This window comes from Enhydra lutris, unplaced genomic scaffold, assembly GCF_002288905.1.
Source record: "Enhydra lutris kenyoni isolate GAN:26980312 unplaced genomic scaffold, ASM228890v2 scaffoldscaffold61, whole genome shotgun sequence".
Taxonomy (NCBI): Eukaryota; Metazoa; Chordata; class Mammalia; order Carnivora; family Mustelidae; genus Enhydra; species Enhydra lutris.
The window spans coordinates 151,222-171,257 of NW_019154145.1; the positions used below are offsets into that span (position 1 = coordinate 151,222).

Genomic DNA, 20,036 nt, shown 5'->3' on the forward strand with positions numbered 1-20,036 from the left:
GCTGAAGGCGATGCCTAACCGACTGAGCCACTCAGGTGCCCTGAGAAACAGACCCCTAACAGCATTGCAGAATGTACCCTCTTCCCAGAGAGGAGAATTCCTCCTTGTCCTCACTTCTCTGGTCTTAGAACTTCTCTGATCAGCCCTGTTTGAACTTTTTGTGTTTAGTTATCATGTATTATTTTCTGAGTGGCTTTCTGTTACATTTAGGTAGTTCATTTAGTTTCACTGTTACATAGTTGTTACTCTGTTTCTTGGTATGACTAACCATGGTACTTGTATCCAGTCTGACAATAGTGGAGTAGTGGATGTCTACTGACTTCCAGTTTGAGGCTATTACAAATACTGCGGCAGTGAAATTCTTTTTTTAATTTTATTTAAGATTTGTTTATTTTACAGTGGGAGAATATGAGTGTTGGGGGGTAGGGGCAGAAGGAGAGAGAGTCTTAAGCAGAACTCTGTGCTGAGCGTGAAGCCCCAAAGCAGGGCTGGGTCTCGTGACCCTGAGATCACGACCTGAGCTGAAACCAAGAGTCAGATGCTTAACCTGACTGAGCCACCCGAGTGCCCCCAGTGCCTTGAAATTCTTGAACGTATCTTTTGGTGACCACGTGCATGATTCCTGTTGAGTGTGTATACCCAGCAGTAGAACGTTCATCTTTAACAGAAATCACAGACTGTTGTTGAAAGCCGTGTACAGTTTAGGCTTCAATTAGCAGAGTGTGTCAGTTCCTTTGGCTCGTTCCTTGCTTGTACTTGGTCTTGTCTTTTCATTTCTTCTGCCCTAATGATACTGCTTTAACAGGAAATTTTGAATTTTAATGCAGTCCTATTTAGCAGGTCACTGTTGGTGGGTTTCCATATAAGAAGCTTTCTCCATTTCAAGATCATGAAAAAGTATGCCACACTTCCGTTAGAAGCTAATGTGTTTATATAATCTCTTGGGAATTAGTGTTGCTGTGTGTTGTACTGGGTGTCTGACTGTCTTCTCCCCGGCTGGTTGTCTGGTTGACTCAACACTGTTTCTGGAGAGCCTCCCTCAAATCCAGGGCTCTGCAGGGCCTTCTTCGTCACGGACATCTAGTACCCATGGATGCATGAGTGTCTTCTTGGGTTCTCTGTTACTTTCCATGAATTTATGACCCTTTGTCACCAAATCCTTATTTCACACAGTCTTAATTGCTGTAGCTTTACAATAAATTTTGATATATGGTATCAGATCTTCCAATTATATTTTATTCATTATGTCCTTGTTATTTACTTGTTTATATTATGGGCCATTTACATTTCCATATAAATATTCTTTTTTTTTTTTAAGATTTTGTTTATTTATTTGACAGAGATCACAAGTAGTCAGAGAGGCAGGCAGAGAGAGATGGGGAAGCGGCTCCCTGCTGAGCAGACAGCCCGATGTGGGGCTCAATCCCAGGACCCTGAGACCATGACCTGAGCCGAAGGCAGAGGCTTTAACCCGCTGAGCCACCCAGGCGCCCCTCCATATAAATATTTTGACCATTTATATTTCCATATAAATTTCAGAACCCTTTTGTTACTTTACACACAAAATTCTACTAGAGTATTTATTGGATTTGCACTGAATTTTAAATCAATTTGGGGAAGAACATTTTTTATAATATTAATTTTCTAACCTGTGAATATGAGGTATTTTCCCATTATTGAAGTCATTTTTACTTGAATGTTTTGTGGCTTTCTGGACAGAAATCTTGTATATCTTTGTTAGATTTATTCCTAGATCTGACTTTTTTGGATGGTATTGTAAATGATGTATTTTTTAAAGTTTATTTATTTGGGGGAGATAGGGGCAGAGGGAATCTTTTTTTTTTTTTTTTTTTTTAACTTTATTTTTTCAGTGTTCCAAGATTCATTGTTCATGCATCACACCCAGGGCTCCTTGCGATACATGCCCTCCTCAATACCCACCACCAGGCTCACCCAACCTCCCACCCCGCTCCTCTCCCCTCCAAAATCCTCAGTTTGTTTCTCAGAGTCAACAGTCTCTCGTGGTTCATCTCCCCCTCCGATTTCCCCCGACACCCTTCTCCTCTCCTTCTCCCCGTGTCATGGAGAGGGAGAGAGTCTTAAGCAGACTCTCTACTGAGCACGGAGCCTGGTGTCAGACTTGAAGTCAGGACCTTGAAATCACGACCTGAGCCAAAGCCAAGAGTCTGACTCTTAACCGACTCTACCATCCAAGCGCCTCTGCAAATTATATCTTAATTTTTTTCATTTATTCATTGTTACTTAGGGTTGACCAATGAAAGACAAAACTGCAACCTGCAAATTAAAATATGTGCATTTATTTGGAATCTCAAGGATCGCCAACTGGGAGATGGAGTTGACCAAATCAGTATTGTGCTCCAGAGAGATAAAGGAAGTTAGAGTTTTTAAAGAGGAAAGAGGGAATTTATATAAGTTGTTTTAAACGAAATGTGGTTGGTGCTGGTGTGGCTATAGTTAAACTAATCTAAACCTGATTGGTTGCTAGGGCTACTGCTAGTCAGGAAGTGCATTTATGCCCAATCTTTTTTTTTTTTTTTTTTTTTTTTTTTTTTAGGATTTCTTTAGAGGGAGAGCGCGTGTGCACGCAGAGAGAGGAGCAGAGGGAGAGAGGCGGAACTCTCAGCAGACTCCCCACTGAATGTGGAGCCTGTCACTGGCCTTGATCTCAGGACCCCAAGATCATGACCTGAGCCAAAATCGAGAGTCCTGTGCTGGGCTGACTGAGCCACCAGGCTGTCCTCACTTATGTCCGTTCTAGCATGCAACACATGCCTTGGCTTTTCGCTGAGTTCAACACCAGTTCTGAGATTTAGAGACAGGAGATGGGCATAAACCCCACCTCCTCTCCGATCTCCTGATATTATCGAAGACATTTATTAATTTAATAATTAATCTGTAGATTTTTTTGGGTTTCTCTATAGATAGAAGCAGCTCATCTCCAAATGACAGTTGTAATTACTCTTTTCCAGTCTATATATATCTTGTTTCTTGTCGTGTTGCTCTGACTAGGTCTCCAGTATGATGTTGAATACAAGTGGTGAGTATGGGTATCTTAACTCATTCTCATTTGTAGAGCTAAAACTTTCATCTTTTCATTGAGTCCAGTTTTTCTGGTGTTGGTTTTATGGAGGTACCCTTTCTTGGATTAAGGAGTTTCCATTCTATTCCTATTTTGCTTTGAGTGTTTGAATGAAGAATTTTATCCAATATTTTTCTGAATTATTGATCTGATTTTATTATTTTCCTTTACTCTGTTAATGGGTGAATTGCAAGGATTGTAACAAACTTGGTCACACTGTATTGTACTTTTTGTATTTCTGGACTTGATTTGCTGTTATTTTTATTACGATTTTTGAATTCATGAATATGAATGACATAGGCATATAACTTTCTCTTAGTGTCCCTTTCAAGTTTTGATATCAGGGTTACATTGATGTCACATAACAACTTGGGACATATTTCCTCTTTTTCTATTCTCAGAAAATTTCTGTAAGATTGGTTTTGGGTTTTTTTTTTCTTCTTGAAATGTTTCATAGACTGTAAGATGGAAGCTCTGTGGTTCTAGTGTTTCTTTGTGAGAAAAGTTTTAATCATCATTCTAACCTTTTTTAATTGATAAAGACTTGTTCAGGTTCTCTGTTTCTCCTTGTGTCTGTTTTGGTAGTCATGTGGTAGTTTAACCGCGAGATTATCAGGCTTATTGTTTCAGATAATCAGCTTTTCCTTTTATTGATTCTCTCTCGTATGATTGTTGTGTAGTTCATTAATTTCTGTTCTGCAGGTGTGTGTGTAATTTTCTTCCACTTTTTTGGTTTTTTATTTTAGATTTTCTCAAGATGGATGTTTACATTATTGCTTTTTAGTCCCCCCCCCATGATACATGCCTTTAGGCTATAAATTTCAAGTACATCTTAAAACTTTTGATGATTAGTATTCATTCCTTTCATTATATTTTTGTTCTTTTTGTTGTATTTCTTGATATTTATTGTGACTTTTTCAGTGACCTTTATGTTATTTAAAAGTATGTTTTTTATATACCACATCTTCTTTATCCATTCATTCATTGATGGGCATCCAGGTTCTTTCCATAGTTTGGCTCTTGTGGACATTGCTGCTGTAAACATCGGGTGCACGTGCCCCTTCGGATCACTGAGTTTGTATCTTTTTTTTTTTTTTTTTTTAAGATTGTATTTATTTATTTGACGAAGAGAGATCACAAGTAGGCAGAGAGGCAGGCAGAGAGAGGAGGAGGCAGGCTCCTTGCTGAGCAGAGAGCCCGATGCGGGGCTCGATCCCAGGACCCTGGGATCATGACCTGAGCCGAAGGCAGAGGCTTTAACCCACTGAGCCACCCAGGTGCTCCCTGAGTTTGTATCTTTAGGGTAAATACCCAGTAGTGCAATTGCTGGGTCATAGGGAAGGAAAAAATGAAACAAGATGGGATCGGGAGGGAGACAACCCATAAGAGACTCTTAATCTCACAAAACAAGCTGAGGGTTGCTGGGTGGTGGGGGGTCGGGAGAGGGATAGGGTAGGGATAGGGTGATGGACATTGGGGAGGGTATGTGATATGGTGAGTGCTGGGAAGCGTGTAAGCCTGACGATTCACAGACCTGTACCCCTGGGGCTAATAATACATTATATGTTAATACAAATAATTAGAAATGGGAAAAAATATGTTTTTGAGCTTCTAAAAACATAGGAACTTTTGTGTTCTCTTTTGTTGCTGGTTTTCTTCAGTTCTACTGTGGGCAGAGAGCAAACTATGTAATCTCAGTCCTTCGAAATTGATGAGGCTTGCTCTCCCTGGATGTGATCCATTTTGTAAAGGTTCCGTGGGTGTGAGCAGAGTGTGCGTTGGGTACTTGGTGACTGCAGAGGCTTATACACATTAGGTCGGGTTTGTTAAGTGTTTTTGTAAAGTTTCTCTATCAGTTGTGAGAGAGATGTTAGAATGTTGTGATTGGATTTGTCAGTTTTTCTTGGTCGATTGTTTTGCTTTATATGTTAAGTACATAAACCTTAGAATAGTTCCTAAATAAGTTGAATTTTTTTATTAAAGTGAAATGACCCTCTTTTTTCTTAGTTATTACACTCTTCCTAGCTTGCTTTTTTTTTTTTTAAGATTTTGTTTATTAGAGAGAGAAAGAGAGAGGGAGCACAAGCAGGAGGAGTGGCAGGCAGAGGGAGAAGCAGGCTCCCCGCTGAGCAGAGAGCCCAATGCAGGACTCGGTCCCCGGACCCTGAGATCATGACCTGAGCCGAAGGTAGACGCTTAACCAACTGAGCCATCTAGACTCTCCCAGCTTTCTTTTTAATAATATTTCTACATGGCACTTTTTTCTTTTTACTCTTTTCTTTACAAACTTTTTATGTCCTTATATTTAAGATTTGTCTTTTGAAAGCTGCATATAGCTGAGTTTTTGTCCTAAATCCAGGCTCAAAATTCTCTTATTGACGCTCCTCTGTTTAGATTTAATGTAATTACTGATATGTTTGGGTTTTAATCTGTCATCGTAATATATTTTTTATCCATCTTGCTCTCCTTTTTCTTTCTTGTTTGTTATTATTGGGGGTGGTGTTAATAAAGCATTTTGTATTCTTTTTCCCCATCTAATAGCTTGGTATTTATGTATTCTTTTACTATTCTTTAATTACTCTAGGGGCAGTAACTTCTGTCCTTGATGTATCAAGGTCTAATGTAAGTTATTTTTCCCACATAATGCAAGGAACTTAAATGTTTCAGTTCTGTATGTACTTCAGATCTAGAAGACGTTGTTGTGTAGAACACTCAGCATTTACTCAGATTTCCCTGTACCTGTCCCTTCTCATTGCTCGGCGTCTGTCGTCACAATCTGAGTTGCATCTGCGGTTCTCCTTCTGCCCGAGGAACCTCTCCACTGTCTGTGTTACGGTACTACTGTGGTGAAGTCTTGCTTTATGTAAATTATACCTTATTTGCCTCTCATTTTTGTAGGCGTAGAATTTTTGATGGGCAGCTATTTTGAGAACTTTGTAGACATTATTTCATTATCTTTCGACCTTCGTTGTTTCAACAAGCCCACGTGAAGTCGCATCACTGCTCATCTGAGGCACCGTGGCTTTTCCCTTGGCGACTTTAACCGTCCCTTTTATCTTTGGCTTCAGGCGATTTTACTGTGAAATCCCTGGTCGTTGTCTGGTCACTTGGTTTTGTTTTCTGGGAATAACTCTTCATTCTGAGGCTAAATTTCTTTGTCAGTCGTGGGAAATTATCAGCCACTCTCTCTTTGAAAGTCAGTTTCTCTTCCATCTTCCTCTTCTCTGTTCTTAGGGTCGCAGTGAGACGCCCTTACTGCGTCCGTGTGCGCCCCGTGCCCTTGCCTGCCCGAGCTCTCTTCGGATGCTTCCTTTTGAGAATAATCCTCCAGCCCTCAAAGTCTCTCTTCAAACATGTGTGAAGTCTGAGGCTGACCCATTCACGGAGCGCTCCGGCTACAGGGCTTTTGCAGTTCTGTCCTTCCCATCTAACTTCTTTTCGTTTCATATTCTTTGCTGAAGTTACGAATCTTTTAATTTCTTAAGCATCTGGGGCATTGTTATCGTAAAGGCTGTGTCTAATAACGCACCCTCTCAACTTGCAGTTTCTGTCTTTGTTCTGTTTTACTTTTCTTGCCCTTTAGTGATACCGTCTTACTCTTTGTGGGTTTGGTTATTTTTGCACGTGTTCTAGATACTGTAATGAACAGTCATAGGAATGAGGTGAAATTTAGGGTGATGTCATCTGAAGAGGGTGTCTGTTTGCTTCCGCCAGACAGCCCGGGGCCTCAGGGGTCCTAGATGACATTAATCTCATCGGCAGTTGGGATGATTTGAAGTCTGAGAAAAATGGTAGTTAATTTTGTAGTTAGTGAGCTCCTTTCATTTTTTGCTATTATTTTATATGTGAAGATTGAATTCTTTGTAGTTTTCTTACTCCTGGGATGCAGCCCTTTGGTGTCCAGATTTGCAGTTTGAGGGATTACAATACCCTTCTCCCGCACTAGGCATTCAGTCCCATTGTGATCATCTCAGCCTGGATCTTTTCAAAGCTTTGCTCATGTTCTTAGCTGCTCCTCCAGATTTGCCAGGTTGCCTAGATAGGAGAAATGTGACTCACCTCTTTGCTTTTCATTTTCCTTGATCTTAAATTTTGCAAATTTTCAGTGTTAGTTCTTTGATGCCTTTCAGATTTTTTCTTCAGTTCAGGTTTTCAGGTTCTCATGGCCAGGTACTTTGCTATTAAAAGAATGCAATGTTCTGTTTAGTAATTTTTATTCCAGATTTCTAACAGTTAATGAACACATATACCCGAGTGGTCATACACAACTCAATTTTACTCAAAGTGTAGTAGTTACGTGTCCATTTTTTGCAAAGGAGAGTTATAATTACTAAGAGATCTTCATGTATCTCAATTTTTCATAGCTTTCCTTTTCCTAACTTTCAAATATTGCTAACAAAAACATGGCTGTAGCTCATCATTTGTATAATTTTAGGGTAAATACTATCTTTGGTTCACTGCAGACACACATTCAGAGACTGATCAAAGTCAAAGATAAGTCTTTTGAAGGTAATAAATTCAGATTCCTAAAAAAAATTCACTGTATCATTTTTTTCATTTTTCTTCACAGCTTATTTCTGATATGTCTGTTGTGATTAATTTTTTTAAAAAAATGAAATGGTGTTAAAACCAGTGTCTTGGTCTGTTTGGGCTTCTGTAACAAAAATACCACAGACTGGGTGATTTCTAAAGAACAGACATTTATTTCTTATAGTTCTGGGTGCTAGCATGGTTGCATGAGGGGCTTCCAACAAGGTGGTCCGTTGACTTCTCCTGTCTTACATGGTGGAAGGGGCTAGGGAGTATCTCCGGGGCCACTTTTGTAATCTAATCCCACTGATGAAGGCTCCACCCTAATGACCTAATCATATTTTGACAAAATACTTTTAAGATAAAAACTATCAGAAAATTAGGACTTGTAGGACCTTCCTCAACATAATAGAAGGCATTTATGAAAACCCAAGGTAATACTGTAGACAGTGTGAAAGACTGAAACCCTCCCCCCTAAGATCAGGAGCAAGACAGATGCCCACTTTCATTACTGCTACTTAACATAGTATGGGAAGTTCTGCCCAGAGGAATCAGACAACTAAACGAAATAAAAGGCATCCAGATTGGAAAAGGAACATTGAAACTATGTTTGAAGATGACATGATCAGGTATTTAGAAATTCAAAAGGATCCACAAGAAAATTATCAGAACTAATAAACAAATTTGGCAAAGATGTAGGGTAATCAGTTGTGTTTCCATAACACCAGTGGCGAACAGTCAGCAAAGACAATTAAGGAAACTGTTCCACTCACATTAGCATGTGAAGGAACAACATACTTGGGAGCAAACTTGACTACGCAGGTTAAAGACTTACACACTATAAGTTTATAAAACATTGCAGAAGGAAATTAAGACCAGAATAAATGGAAAGACATCTCGGATTCATGGATGGGAGGACGATACTACCCAAAGCAGTAGAGGGTTCAGGATACTCCCCTTGAAAATTCCAGTGGTCTCCCCGCCCCTGTCCCCCTGCCCCCACCAGAAATGAAAAACTGATCTTGAAATTCATGCAGAATTGGAGAGGGCCCTGGGTAGCCAAAGTAGTTTTGAAAAAGAAGAACAAAAAGTGGAAGACACATAGTTAGTTCCCTGTCTCAGAATTTGCTTCAGAACTGCAGCGATCAGAGCAGTGTGGTACTGACGTAAGGACAGACATGGGATTTAGAATCTGGAAGCAAATTCATATATCTTTGGCTCGTTGACTTTTTAATTCCAGCATGATTAGTGCACACTGTTAACGAAGTGCCAGGTGCGCAGTGTGGCGTTTCGGTACTTCCATCCGTCACTCAGTGCTCATGCGGACGGTGCGCAGCGTCCTCCGTTCCCCCACCCCCCACCTCCCCTCTGGGGACCGTCAGTCTGTTCTCTAGACTTGAGAGTCTGTTTCTGGCTTTCTCTTTTTTTCCCTTCACTCTTTTGTTTCTTCAGTTCCACATATGAGTGAAGTCATGCTTTGTCTTTCTCTGACTGACGTATTTTGCTTAGCATAATATATTCAAGTTCCTTCCATGTGATTGCAAATGTCGGTATCTCATTCTTCTTTAGGGCTGAATAATATTCTGTGTGTGTGTGTGTGTGTGTGTGTGTGTGTGTCACACCCAGCTCTTCTTTATCCATTTATCAGTTGGTGGGCAGTCAGGCTGCTTCCATAACTTGACTGTTGTAAATAGCGCTGCTGTAAACATCGGGGTGCATGTATCCCTTTGAAATAGTGTTTTTTGTCTTTTTAGGTAAATAGTAGTGCAGTTGCTAGATTGCAGTTTGGTTCTGTTTTCAACTTTCTGAGGAACCTCTATACTGTTTTCCACAGTTTGGCCAGTTGATTTTGACCATGATGCCAAGCCCATTCAGTTGGGAAAGCAAAGTCTCTTCAGAAGATAGTGTTGGGATGACTGGTTTACGCACATGAAAGAACGAGTTTGGACTCCTTCCTTACACCACAGACAAAATTCCAGAATGGATCAGTGACCTAAATAGAAGAATTAAAACCACAAGACTCCTAGGAAAAAAAATAAGGATTAATTCTATGACCTTCGATTTGCTTTGAAGTCTTAGGTATGACACCATAGCAGGAACAATGAAAGAAAAACTGTATCTATAATACTTTATCAAAACTAAAAACTTTTCTTAGAGATTTATTTATTTGAGAGAGAGCACAAGCAGGGGAAGTGGCAGGTAGAGGGAGAAGCTGGCTCCCTGCTGAGCAATGAGCTCAGTGCAGGACTTGATCCCAGGACCTTGGGATCCTGACCCCAGCCAAAGGCAGACACTGAATGGACTGAGCCACCCAGTGCCAAAACTAAAAGCTTTTGTGCGTCACAATCACAGGACATTATCAAAGTGGAAAGAACTTACAAAATGGGAGAAAAGGTTTGTAAAACATGTAGATTAAAGGGTTATTTAGAATATGTAAAGAACTACCAACTCGCCAAGAAAAAGATAAATACCATGAAAAGTGAGCAGGGGCTGCAGTAGACATTTCCCCAAAGAAGATAAATGGCGAACACATATGAGAAGATGCTCATTGTCGTCAGGCAAGTACAGATCAAAACCACAGTGAAATACGACGTCACACCTGCTAAAAGGGCTACAAAATGAAGCAGAAGATAGCAAGTGTCGGCTGGGATGTGGAGAAATTAGAACTTGCACGCGTTCCTGGTGTGCTGCGAAGTGGTATAGCCAGTGTAGAAGACCGTGGGGTGATTTCTGAAAAGGGTAAATGTGGAGTTACTGTGCGGTCCAGCAGCTCCCCTTCTGGGCGTTCGCCCAAAGACCTGAAAGCAAGACCTGGGCTGACACTAGTGCTTATTGTAGTTGTTCACAGTCTCTAAAAAGTAGAAGCACCAGGTGTTCATCGACATACACATGCCACTGAACTGTGCACTGCACGATGGTCAAATGGCAGGTTTTGTGTTACTGAGCCATACTTAAAAAATTAATATTCTATATAAAAAACACTGAATTATACACTTGTAGTGATGAAACATACATGAATTATATCTCAATAAAAGTGTTAAAGGGTGGGGGCACCTGGGTGGCTCAGTCATTAAGTGTCTGCCTTTGGCTTGGGTCATGATCCCAGGGTCTTGGAATCAAGTCTGCATCGTCCTCGCTGCTCAGCGGGGAGCCTGCTTCTCCCTCTCCCACTCCCCTGCTTCTGTTCCCTGTGTCGCTGTGTCTGTGTCAAAAAAATAAATAAAATCTTAAAAAACAAAAGTGTTAAAGGGTTAAACATTATTTCCCCATGTACATTTTGTTTTTTAAGCTAGTATTTTGTCAAATCCAGAAGCCAAGAAAGGTCCTGCTTTACTTGTACAGCTAATAAAACAATTGACATCTGCTTGTCGTTATTAGGAATCTTGATCAGTGTTTTACATGCTATTATTTTCTGCTGTTGAACTAGTGTAATTTGCTTTAAATAAGGTCGGTTTCGGAGCAGAAGTGCTTTGTTTCTCAAGTTCTCCATGTTCTGTACTCACTACATCTGGAAGTGGGACAGCAGCTGTGGCTCCAGGGCTTTAGGGAACACTGTTCTTTAGTCTCGAGACTTAGTAGCCAACCAGTTATAGTCATAGACTAGACTAGCTTCATTTCTCCTTTTATTTTTGTTTTTTAATCTCAAGGCTCATTCAGGAATGTATTCAGTCCATAAGTGCTTACTGTACACTTCATGGTACAAGTCGTTAAGGGCATAAAGTTTGAAATATGGCCTGCTTTTTAGAAACATGTTGGATGATGCATATAAAATAAGTATATGTCAGTAGCAGAGTCAGTAGCAACATGGCCTTAGTTGTAACTGTAGACTTTATATATGCAGGTTGTTATAATAGAAGCTGAATATAACCTAATTGTAACTTTAACTTGATTATGACTAATAAGCAAATTAGAGTAAATGAATATCTTTTGTGAGATACTAACCAAACCCAGAACATCAAGCACACGAAGGCTAGTATAGATTGGGACCTGACGGTTAGATGTACATCGCATTTTGTTAGAGAAGGAAGAAATCTTTCAGTAAACCGTGCTAGGACAATTGATCACTCTCTGGGATGCCCTTCTCTTTTTTCAGCTTCTGTCATATTAAAAAAGTAACTCCACAGTTTCCATGTGGGCATGTCAGATGCTTGGAATTTGCCACTGCATCCTAATAACAAGTAAAAAGCAGAACTGAAAAACCAACGAAGGTACTGAGACTTACGAAGGCAGTGAGGCCACAGGACAAAAGTAGGAGAGACACAAAAACAGAACTACTGGAGTAAAAACTCTCCCACAGAAACAGCAGCAGGAACCAGAGCTAAGAAAACCTGAATGTGGCCAAGCCTGAGTCAAAATCTAGAGAGACCCAGTCCTCAGGGTCCCCCACACTTTGGTAAGACTTACTGGAGGAGAAGGATCTCTTACTCCTCTACCCAGAAACTCTACCGGGCCCTCCCAGTGAATACTGGAGAAAAGTCCCCTTGCCATTCTGTTGGGTGGGGGGAGAAAGAACCATTTTAAGATACGCCAGAGCATTCTGCTCTCTGTAACAAGGCCTGCCTCCAAGAGAAGCTCACCTCAGCCTTACTGACCTAGGAAAGGGGACTGCCCAACCCTGGCTCATTCTAGTAATCCTGTCCCATCTAATGGGGTAGACAAAGTTGAGAAGTACTTGGGAAGTTCACAGTGCAGGGGTACAGGCTCACCAAAACTGTGAGACTAATCCTGGGACTCCAGAAAGCATTCCCTTCCCCACACCTCATGCTGCATCACTAAATGCCTTCTCACACAGTTGCCTTTGCTTTAGGACTTAATGTCCACCTTTCAAAGGAAAGTAAAAGTCTACTCAAAGGCAAAACAAACACACAAGACACTGAATGAGCATCCATCTGAACCTGGGCCAGCTTTGGCAGGGATGTTGGAATTATCAGAACAGGAGTTTTTAATGATTTTAAGAGTTTTGTTTATTTATTTATTTTTTATTAGAGAATGAGCAGGGAGAGGGAGAAACAGGCTCCTTGCTCAGCAGGGAGCCCAATATGGGGCTCAATCCCAGGACCCAGGGATCATGACCTGAGCTGAAGACTGACACTTAATGGAGCTACCCAGGCGCCCTAAAAAACAGATTAAAATGCTAAGAATTTTAATGAAAAAGTACACAGATTAAAATGCTAAGAATTTTAATGAAAAAGTACACGATATGCAAGATTAGATGAATACTGTGAACAGATGAAAATTCTGAAAATGTCCAAAAAACGCTAGAGTCCAAACACATTGTAGTGGAAACGAAGAATGTTTTTGGTGGGGTCATTAGTAAATCGGACATCGCTGAGGAAGGAATCTCTGAGTTTGAGAATATGAAACTTAAAAACTGAAAAGGAAAGAGAAGAAAGACTGAAAAAGTAAGAAAAAAACATCCTGGGACAATGGGACAGCTGCGAAAGGTATAACATATGCCCAATGGGAATACCCACAGGAGAAAAAAGAGAAAAAGAACAGAAACAGTATTTGAAGCAGTAGTGACTGTAAATTTTCCCAAATTAATGTCCAATGCCAAACCAGATCAAGAATCTCAGAAAATATCTAGTCGGATGGGCGCCCTCAAAACTGCATTTAGGCATGTCATTCCAGATTGTGAAAATCACAGATTAAAAAGAATCCTGAAGAAGCCCACACAGAACACTCACATTGTCAGCCATAGAATACAACTTAGTAAATCTGAAAAGATTAGAAATAATAGTGTCTGTTCTCTTGTTAGACCACAGTGGAGTCAAAATAGAAATAACAGAAAGATAGCTTGAAACTTAAGATACGTGGACATTAAACTACACACAGGTGGAAAAGTCTTGAGAAAGCTTTTAAAAATCTGAATTAAATGGAATTAAAATATCAAAGTTTGTAGAATACAGCAAAAGCAGTTCTTACAGGGAAATGTATAATATTGAATACATATATTAGAAAAGAAGAAAGATCTGAAATCAGTATTCCAAGCTTTCACCTTAGCATGCAAGAAGAAATTAAATCCAAAGTAAACAAAAAAAAAGAGCGGAAAAATGAAATTGTCAGTAGGAAATCAATAGTAAAATGAAGTCAAAATCTAGTTATTTGAAAAGATCAATAAAACCAGTGAGTCTCTTGACAAGCCAACTTAACAACCGATACAAATAACTAATATTAGAATTGAAAAATTAGCAGGAAAAGGGGGAGGGGGGAGAAGAGGAGCTATTGGTACTGATCCTCTAGGCTGTGAAAGGATAATAAAGGAATGTTATAAACATCTCTGAACCCACAGACTTGACAACTGAGATGAAATGGATCAATTCTTTGAAAGACATGATCTGGCAAAACTTCTGCAAGAAGAAATAATTTGTGTAGGCCTATGTAAAAGAAATTGAATCAGTAATTAATAAAACTTCAAGAACAGAAAGCACCAGGCCCAGATGGGTTCACTGGTGAATTCGCCCAAACATTTATGGAAGAATTTTACCTATTCCCCACAATCTTTTAGAAGGTAGAAGCAGAAGGCATACTCTTCTGTGAAACCAGCAATACTCTAATACCAAGCCAGACAAAGACCTTACAAGAAAAGAGATGGCCAGTATCTCTCATGTACATAAATGTAAAAATCTCCAACAAAATATTAGCAAATTGAATCTAACATTGTAAAAAGTATTATGTCCCATAACTAAATGGGGTTTGTCTCCAGTATGCATGGTTGCTTCCATATGTGGAAATCAGTCAGTGTAATGGCCAAGATGTCTTACAGTCAGTGAATGGGAAATAAACAATGTTACGTCCATACGGAGGAACATTATTCAGCGCTAAAAAGAAATGAGCTCTCACACCATGAAAAGACATGGAGGAAATCTTAAATGCCTATCACTAAGTGAAAAGAGCCACTTTTAAAAGGCCACATACATCCTGTATGGTTCCAACTGCAGGACATTCTGGAAAAGGCAAAATGATGGCAGCAGTAAAGAAACTCGTGGTTGCCGATGTCTGGGGACATGGAGGGATGGATAAGTGGGACACGGGATTTTTAGGACAGGGAAGTCACTCTGTGTGATCCTCGGATGGCACATACTTGTCTGTATGCGCGTGTGAAAACCCATGGAGTTTACGGCATCGGGAGTGAACCGTAAGGGAAACTGTGGTCTTTGGGCGAAAATAGTGGTGTGTCAGCGCAGGTTTGCTGATTGTAACAAATGTGATTTCTGGTTTGGGGTGTTGATAAAAGGACAGGTGGCAGATGTGTGTGGACATGGGACACTTTGTATCTCCTGCTGGATTTTGCTGTGAACTGAAAACTGATCTACAAAACAAAGCTGGTTAGTGTTACTACTTCTTAAATAGTTATTCTCAGATGGGTTAAGAAGTCAATATTAAAAATTAAAAAATAGGTGCTTCCATCAGAAAGGATGAATCCCCAACTTTTGTAGCAACATGGACGGGACTGGAAGAGATTATGCTGAGTGAAGTAAGTCAAGCAGAGAGAGTCAATTATCATATGGTTTCACTTATTTGTGGAGCATAATAAATAGCATGGAGGACAAGGGGAGTTAGAGAGGAGAAGGGAGTTGGGGGAAACTGGAAGGGGAGGTGAACCATGAGAGACTATGGACTCTGAAAAACAATCTGAGGGGTTTGAAGGGGGGGGGGGGTGGGAGGTTGGGGGAACCAGGTGGTGGGTATTGGAAAGGGCACGGGTTGCATGGAGCACTGGGTGTGGTGCAAAAACAATGAATACTGTTAATTTGAAAAGAAATTAAAAGTAATTTAAAAAAATTAAAAAATAGGAAAATACACTTGAATATTTTTCTGACCTGAATGTGGAAGGACTTCTAATCAGAAAAGTTATCATAAAAGAATACACAGTCAGCTATATTTCTGTATAATTTCATTTAATGTTTACTAAAAGACAAAAGTAGTTTAGGAATAACCTTAATCTATAAAGATGTTAATATATAAATGGAAAAATGGTTTGAATAGACTGTCAATAAAAGTAACTTAAAATTACAAGTAAAGTAAACAATTTAAAAAAAATTACAGTTACACTTGAGCACCTGGGTGGCTCAGTCGGTTAAGCATCTGCCTTCAACTCAGGTCATGTTCCTGGGGTCCTGAGATCGAGTCCTGCATCAGGCTCCCTGCTCAGTGGGATGTCTGCTTCTCCTTCCCTGCTCCTCCCTTCTGCTTATGCTCTCACTGTCAAATAAATAAATAAAAATCTTTAAAAATTGCAGGCAGAATTTGGAAAAATTTCAACTTAACCTAAGTAATAAAGAAATGACATTATACAATGGGATTAAATTTTAAATTCCATGTAATATTTGATGAAATTACAAAATATACAAAACATAATTGTTGGTATAATAATAAAACAAAACCTGAGCCCACCCCCCACCAGCAGAGACATCAGAACGTGCTTGATGCCATGTGTCCTCCTGGGGGGTCCTCTGGGACTCTCTTCTCTGCCTCCCACTGTTTTAATCTCCTTCCTGTCATGTTTATCAATTCCTACAATACACAGTTTTCCCATATGTGTATTTTTCTCCAAGTATTGCATTGTTTAATTTTGCTTAATTTTTAATTCCCTGATTTGATTTCTTTTATTTTTTCCCTCCAGTTTGTAGTGTTTGCAGGATACGAAAGAAGATACATAGGTAGAGGGGCTTGGATTAAGTCTGGGTTTGGAGGGGTGGAGAGTGTTGGTGTCACCTTGGGACTAGCCAGGATTACGTGGACCGGCTCATACCTGTTAGGATGGCTACTGTTAAAACCCGGAAAATTACAAATACTGATGAAAACATGGAGAAATTAGAACCTTGTGCACCAGTGGCAGGAAGGTAAAATGGGGCACCTGCTGTGGGGAAGAGTATGGCAAGTCTTTAAACAGTGAGCCCTGTCGGGGCGCCTGGGTGGCTCAGTGGGTTAAAGCCTCTGCCTTCGGCTCGGGTCATGGTCCCAGGGTCCTGGGATCGAGCCCCGCATCGGACTCTGCTCAGCGCGGAGCCTGCTTCCCCGCTCACTCTGCCTGCCTCTCTGTCTACTTGTGATGTCTCTCTGTCAAATAAATAAATAAAATCTTAAAAAAAAAAAAGCGAGCCCTGTAATTGCTGGATCGTATGGTAACTCTGCCTCTGCGTGTTTCTGAGAGTGAGGTTTCAAAGGCAGGTTTGTGTACACATGGTAACAGCAACATGTGGAAGCAACCCTGGTGTCCATCGCAGATGGACGTCGGGCAGATACAGTCCATGCAGTGGAATATTACTCAGGCTTGAAGAGGAGGAAAATGTGGGGGACCCTGAAGGCATGTTAGGGGAGACGTGTAGGGCACAGAAGGACAAGTACTGTACGATTCCCCCTGTAAGAGGGACTTAGATTTGTCACAAAGGCGGAGCGGAATGGCGGGTGCTGGGATGGGATGGGGACCCAGTGGTCACTGGGTGTGGAGATTCCGTTTCACACGGCAACGTGAGTTACGGGGAGGGACTGTGGGGACAGCTGCACAGCGGAGCGGATGTATTTCGTGCCACTGAACTCTACACTTAAAAATGGTGATGGCCATTTATGTGTACTTTGCCACAATAAGAGAAATTGTGGAAAAATCAGTGGAAAGTTTTTGGTTTTGTGTTTTTAGTTTTTAAACAATAAGCCACTTGAGAATCACTTTCTGAAGGAGCTCCTCTTCCTAAAGGAGCCATAAAAAAAGATTGAGGACTGAGTTAAATCTCTCTCCAAGTCTTAGAGTTTTTGTGTTTTTTTTTTTTAAATATCTTAATCTTTGCTGTAACACAAACGAAGGGTTCCTCTGGGACTTCATTGTTCACGTAACAGCTGGAAATGTTGCATTCCATCGTTTCATATCAGAGCTTACCGTGTTCTAACCTCGAGGCCACCTTGAAAGGAAGAATGAGGCCCGTCCCTTCCTAGTTGAATGGATAGATTCTGCTGAGGAATTTCTAACTGTTCGCGCAAGGTGCTACAGCTGTGAGAGGCCCGGAAGCCAACGGTCGCTTGAACATATGAGAGTCAAGTTCACTTGGCGGGGGGGGGGGGGGGTCAGTTGGAGGAGGAGCTGGGAGAGGCAGAGAACTGCTCAAGCACGGGCTGCAGGGGCGTCTCGGGCAGACTGGGGCGCTCGGAGGAGTCCGGGTGGTAGCAGCGTCCGTGCCAGAAGGAGGGCTGCGGAGGGCTTGGGCTGGCCACGTCCGTGAAGACCTGGGCCGAGAGGCCGTCTGTGCCACGGATCTGAGGAACTCATTTTCTAGGATTTTCTTTTTACTGATAAACACCAAGATTGCTGTCTTTTGATTTCTAACCTCATTACTCGTATTTACCAGGCAGTGGGAGGACCTGTGTTGACTGGCTCAGTGCTGTACTCCCGGAGCCTGGAAGAGTGTCTGGCCTGTCGCAGGCATGTCAGAGCTATGTTAGTGAATGAATGATTTTAGATTTCGTAAGAAGGGAAAAATCTCCGTGGTGGTTTTTAAAAGAGATCTTGTCCTAATAGGTGAGGCTGGTTTTGTTGCTTTTATAACCCGTCTCAGGCTTCGCTGTGCTCAGCTTACTTGGGCTTGTGTTCTTTGAAAGGCTCCCTTTGGGCTCCCGAGCATCTCCCTTACGATTTACGTGTCTGTGGTGACACGGTTCCGATTCAGGTAGATCTGAAAAGTCTTTGGCTTTAACCGTACATCTGTTTTCCTGAAGTACGCATTACTTAATTCTTTAGTCTTGATTTTAACCATCTCTAGCCATCTGGTGACATCACTCCTAGAGTTTCTGTTCTTAGTGTCCCCTGTGTTCTTTTGGTGGTTTTGTTATATAAATAGTTGTATGTACTCTTTAGGTATTATTTTAAAATGTTTGCTTTGGTTTTACACATTTTCTGTAGTTCTGAATAAGTTAGTTGTACACGTATGTACTTAGAACGGGCTGAGTTGCACGTCTGCGTGAGGTGATCACTGCCTGACACTGTGCCCGACCAGGCGTCGTAGTCCTGCTGAACCCGAGCATCTTGGCTTCAAACAGCCGAGTATCTTTGAAAGAAATGAAGGAGATTCCTCTTAAATTTCCCCATATGCTTACCATTCTGCGGTGTTCCGTAAACAGAAAGTGGTGTCCCGAGGTGTGGACTCCCCCAGGACGCATTTGGGCGGCCTTGCCCTCTGCCTGCCGTGCAGTTAGGGGTTCTTGTGTCTGTCAGACTCCACTGCCAGCGCTAGGCCCTTGTCCGGCAAGGACCGCAGGTCTTACGTGTTTAGATCCTCCATGGTGGTGCTCCGTGCCTCACCCGGAGCAGACGCGCGCTGTGTGTCAGAACGTAAGTGTGGTGGAGATGGGGTTTGGGGGCGGGGGCGGGGTCCTGCAGAACCTGGCGACTTGCACTACCGCCCTTCACCATCAGATGTCACTCCACGACGGGCCTGACCTTCTCCCCGAGGCCCGGCCGCTCGGGACGGCGGCTCCGGAGCAGGTGCGCAACAGCGGGTGTCTCTGTGCGTTTGGAAGTCACTTCTTTCCGAACACACGTTCGTCAACTCAATTGTAGTTGAGTTTAGTTCTGCGTCCAAGTCTGCACTGAGCCCAACTGATCGTCCTTAAGCTCTCTCAGACTTCGAGTGCTGGCTGTATGTCTGGCCGTTCTCTCTCCGAGCAAACGCTGCAACTGGGACGAGTGGCAGTGGGAGGAGGTGGGGGCTCCGGCACCCGCGAGGGGCTCACGGTGCCTCTGCCAGGACGGCTCCTCTGAGAGGTGCCCTGCTCCACGGCAGCCGGCTGACCGGGCTCGCGGGAAGAGCCTCTCGCTGAGCTCCGATGGCGGCTGCTGGCTTCACCGGGTTTGTCAGAGGGAGAGTGAGCACGGACTTGGCTGTGGAAGGGTATGGGGAAGCGGAGACTTTTAGGGTCCGCCAGCCCGTCCTGGGACACAGGAGGGTGTCAAGAATGAGTTTCCTTCACTCATTCTCCTGCTCTGAAACATAGGAAGGGGCAGGTCAGGGAGGTTTGGGGTTCACCTCACGCCCGAGGGCTGTCCACACGAGCCTGTGGGATTGAGGGACCCAGCGCCTTGGTGTGCGAGGACGGTCCCTCTGTGCCCGGCGGGGGGTCCCAGTGCGCGAGAGCCTCTGCTGCAGCACGGCCCACCCGACACCCAGGAGGCAGCCGTGGCCCTCCTAGACTTGACGCAGCTGGTGGCTCTTCTCCTCTCTTCGCTCAGAATATTGAAATTTGAACGAAATAGCGATACTGGTTCCAAGTACTGGAAAGAGCAGCTACCCCAGCCCGAGCCTGTGAATGTTTCTGATGATGTGGGCCCCCCACGTCCTCCTCTGGGCCCTCAGCTCCCAGCCTTTCATGCCTCGGTCAGAAACAGAGTCTCCTTATTATTTGGAAAGAAAAAGAA

The 20,036-nt window shown here is 42.2% G+C and overlaps 1 protein-coding gene across 10 annotated transcripts in view; it reads left to right on the forward strand.

The window, feature by feature from the left end:
* Window positions 1–20,036, forward strand: part of LOC111158629 (zinc finger MYND-type containing 11) — a 121,050-nt gene that overhangs the window by 28,562 nt on the left and 72,452 nt on the right. For 6 of the 10 annotated variants that reach the window (XM_022520778.1, XM_022520780.1, XM_022520781.1 and 3 more), the window contains exon 1: window positions 17,710–19,995. The exons of 2 other annotated variants lie outside the window; for them this stretch is intronic. In XM_022520778.1, the coding sequence (XP_022376486.1) occupies window positions 19,928–19,995 (68 nt within the window). In that variant the 5' untranslated portion in view covers window positions 17,710–19,927. Of the gene's footprint in view, window positions 1–17,709; window positions 19,996–20,036 lie in introns of those variants that run through there. 2 more of the 10 variants (XM_022520779.1, XM_022520789.1) reach the window with 2 other exon arrangements.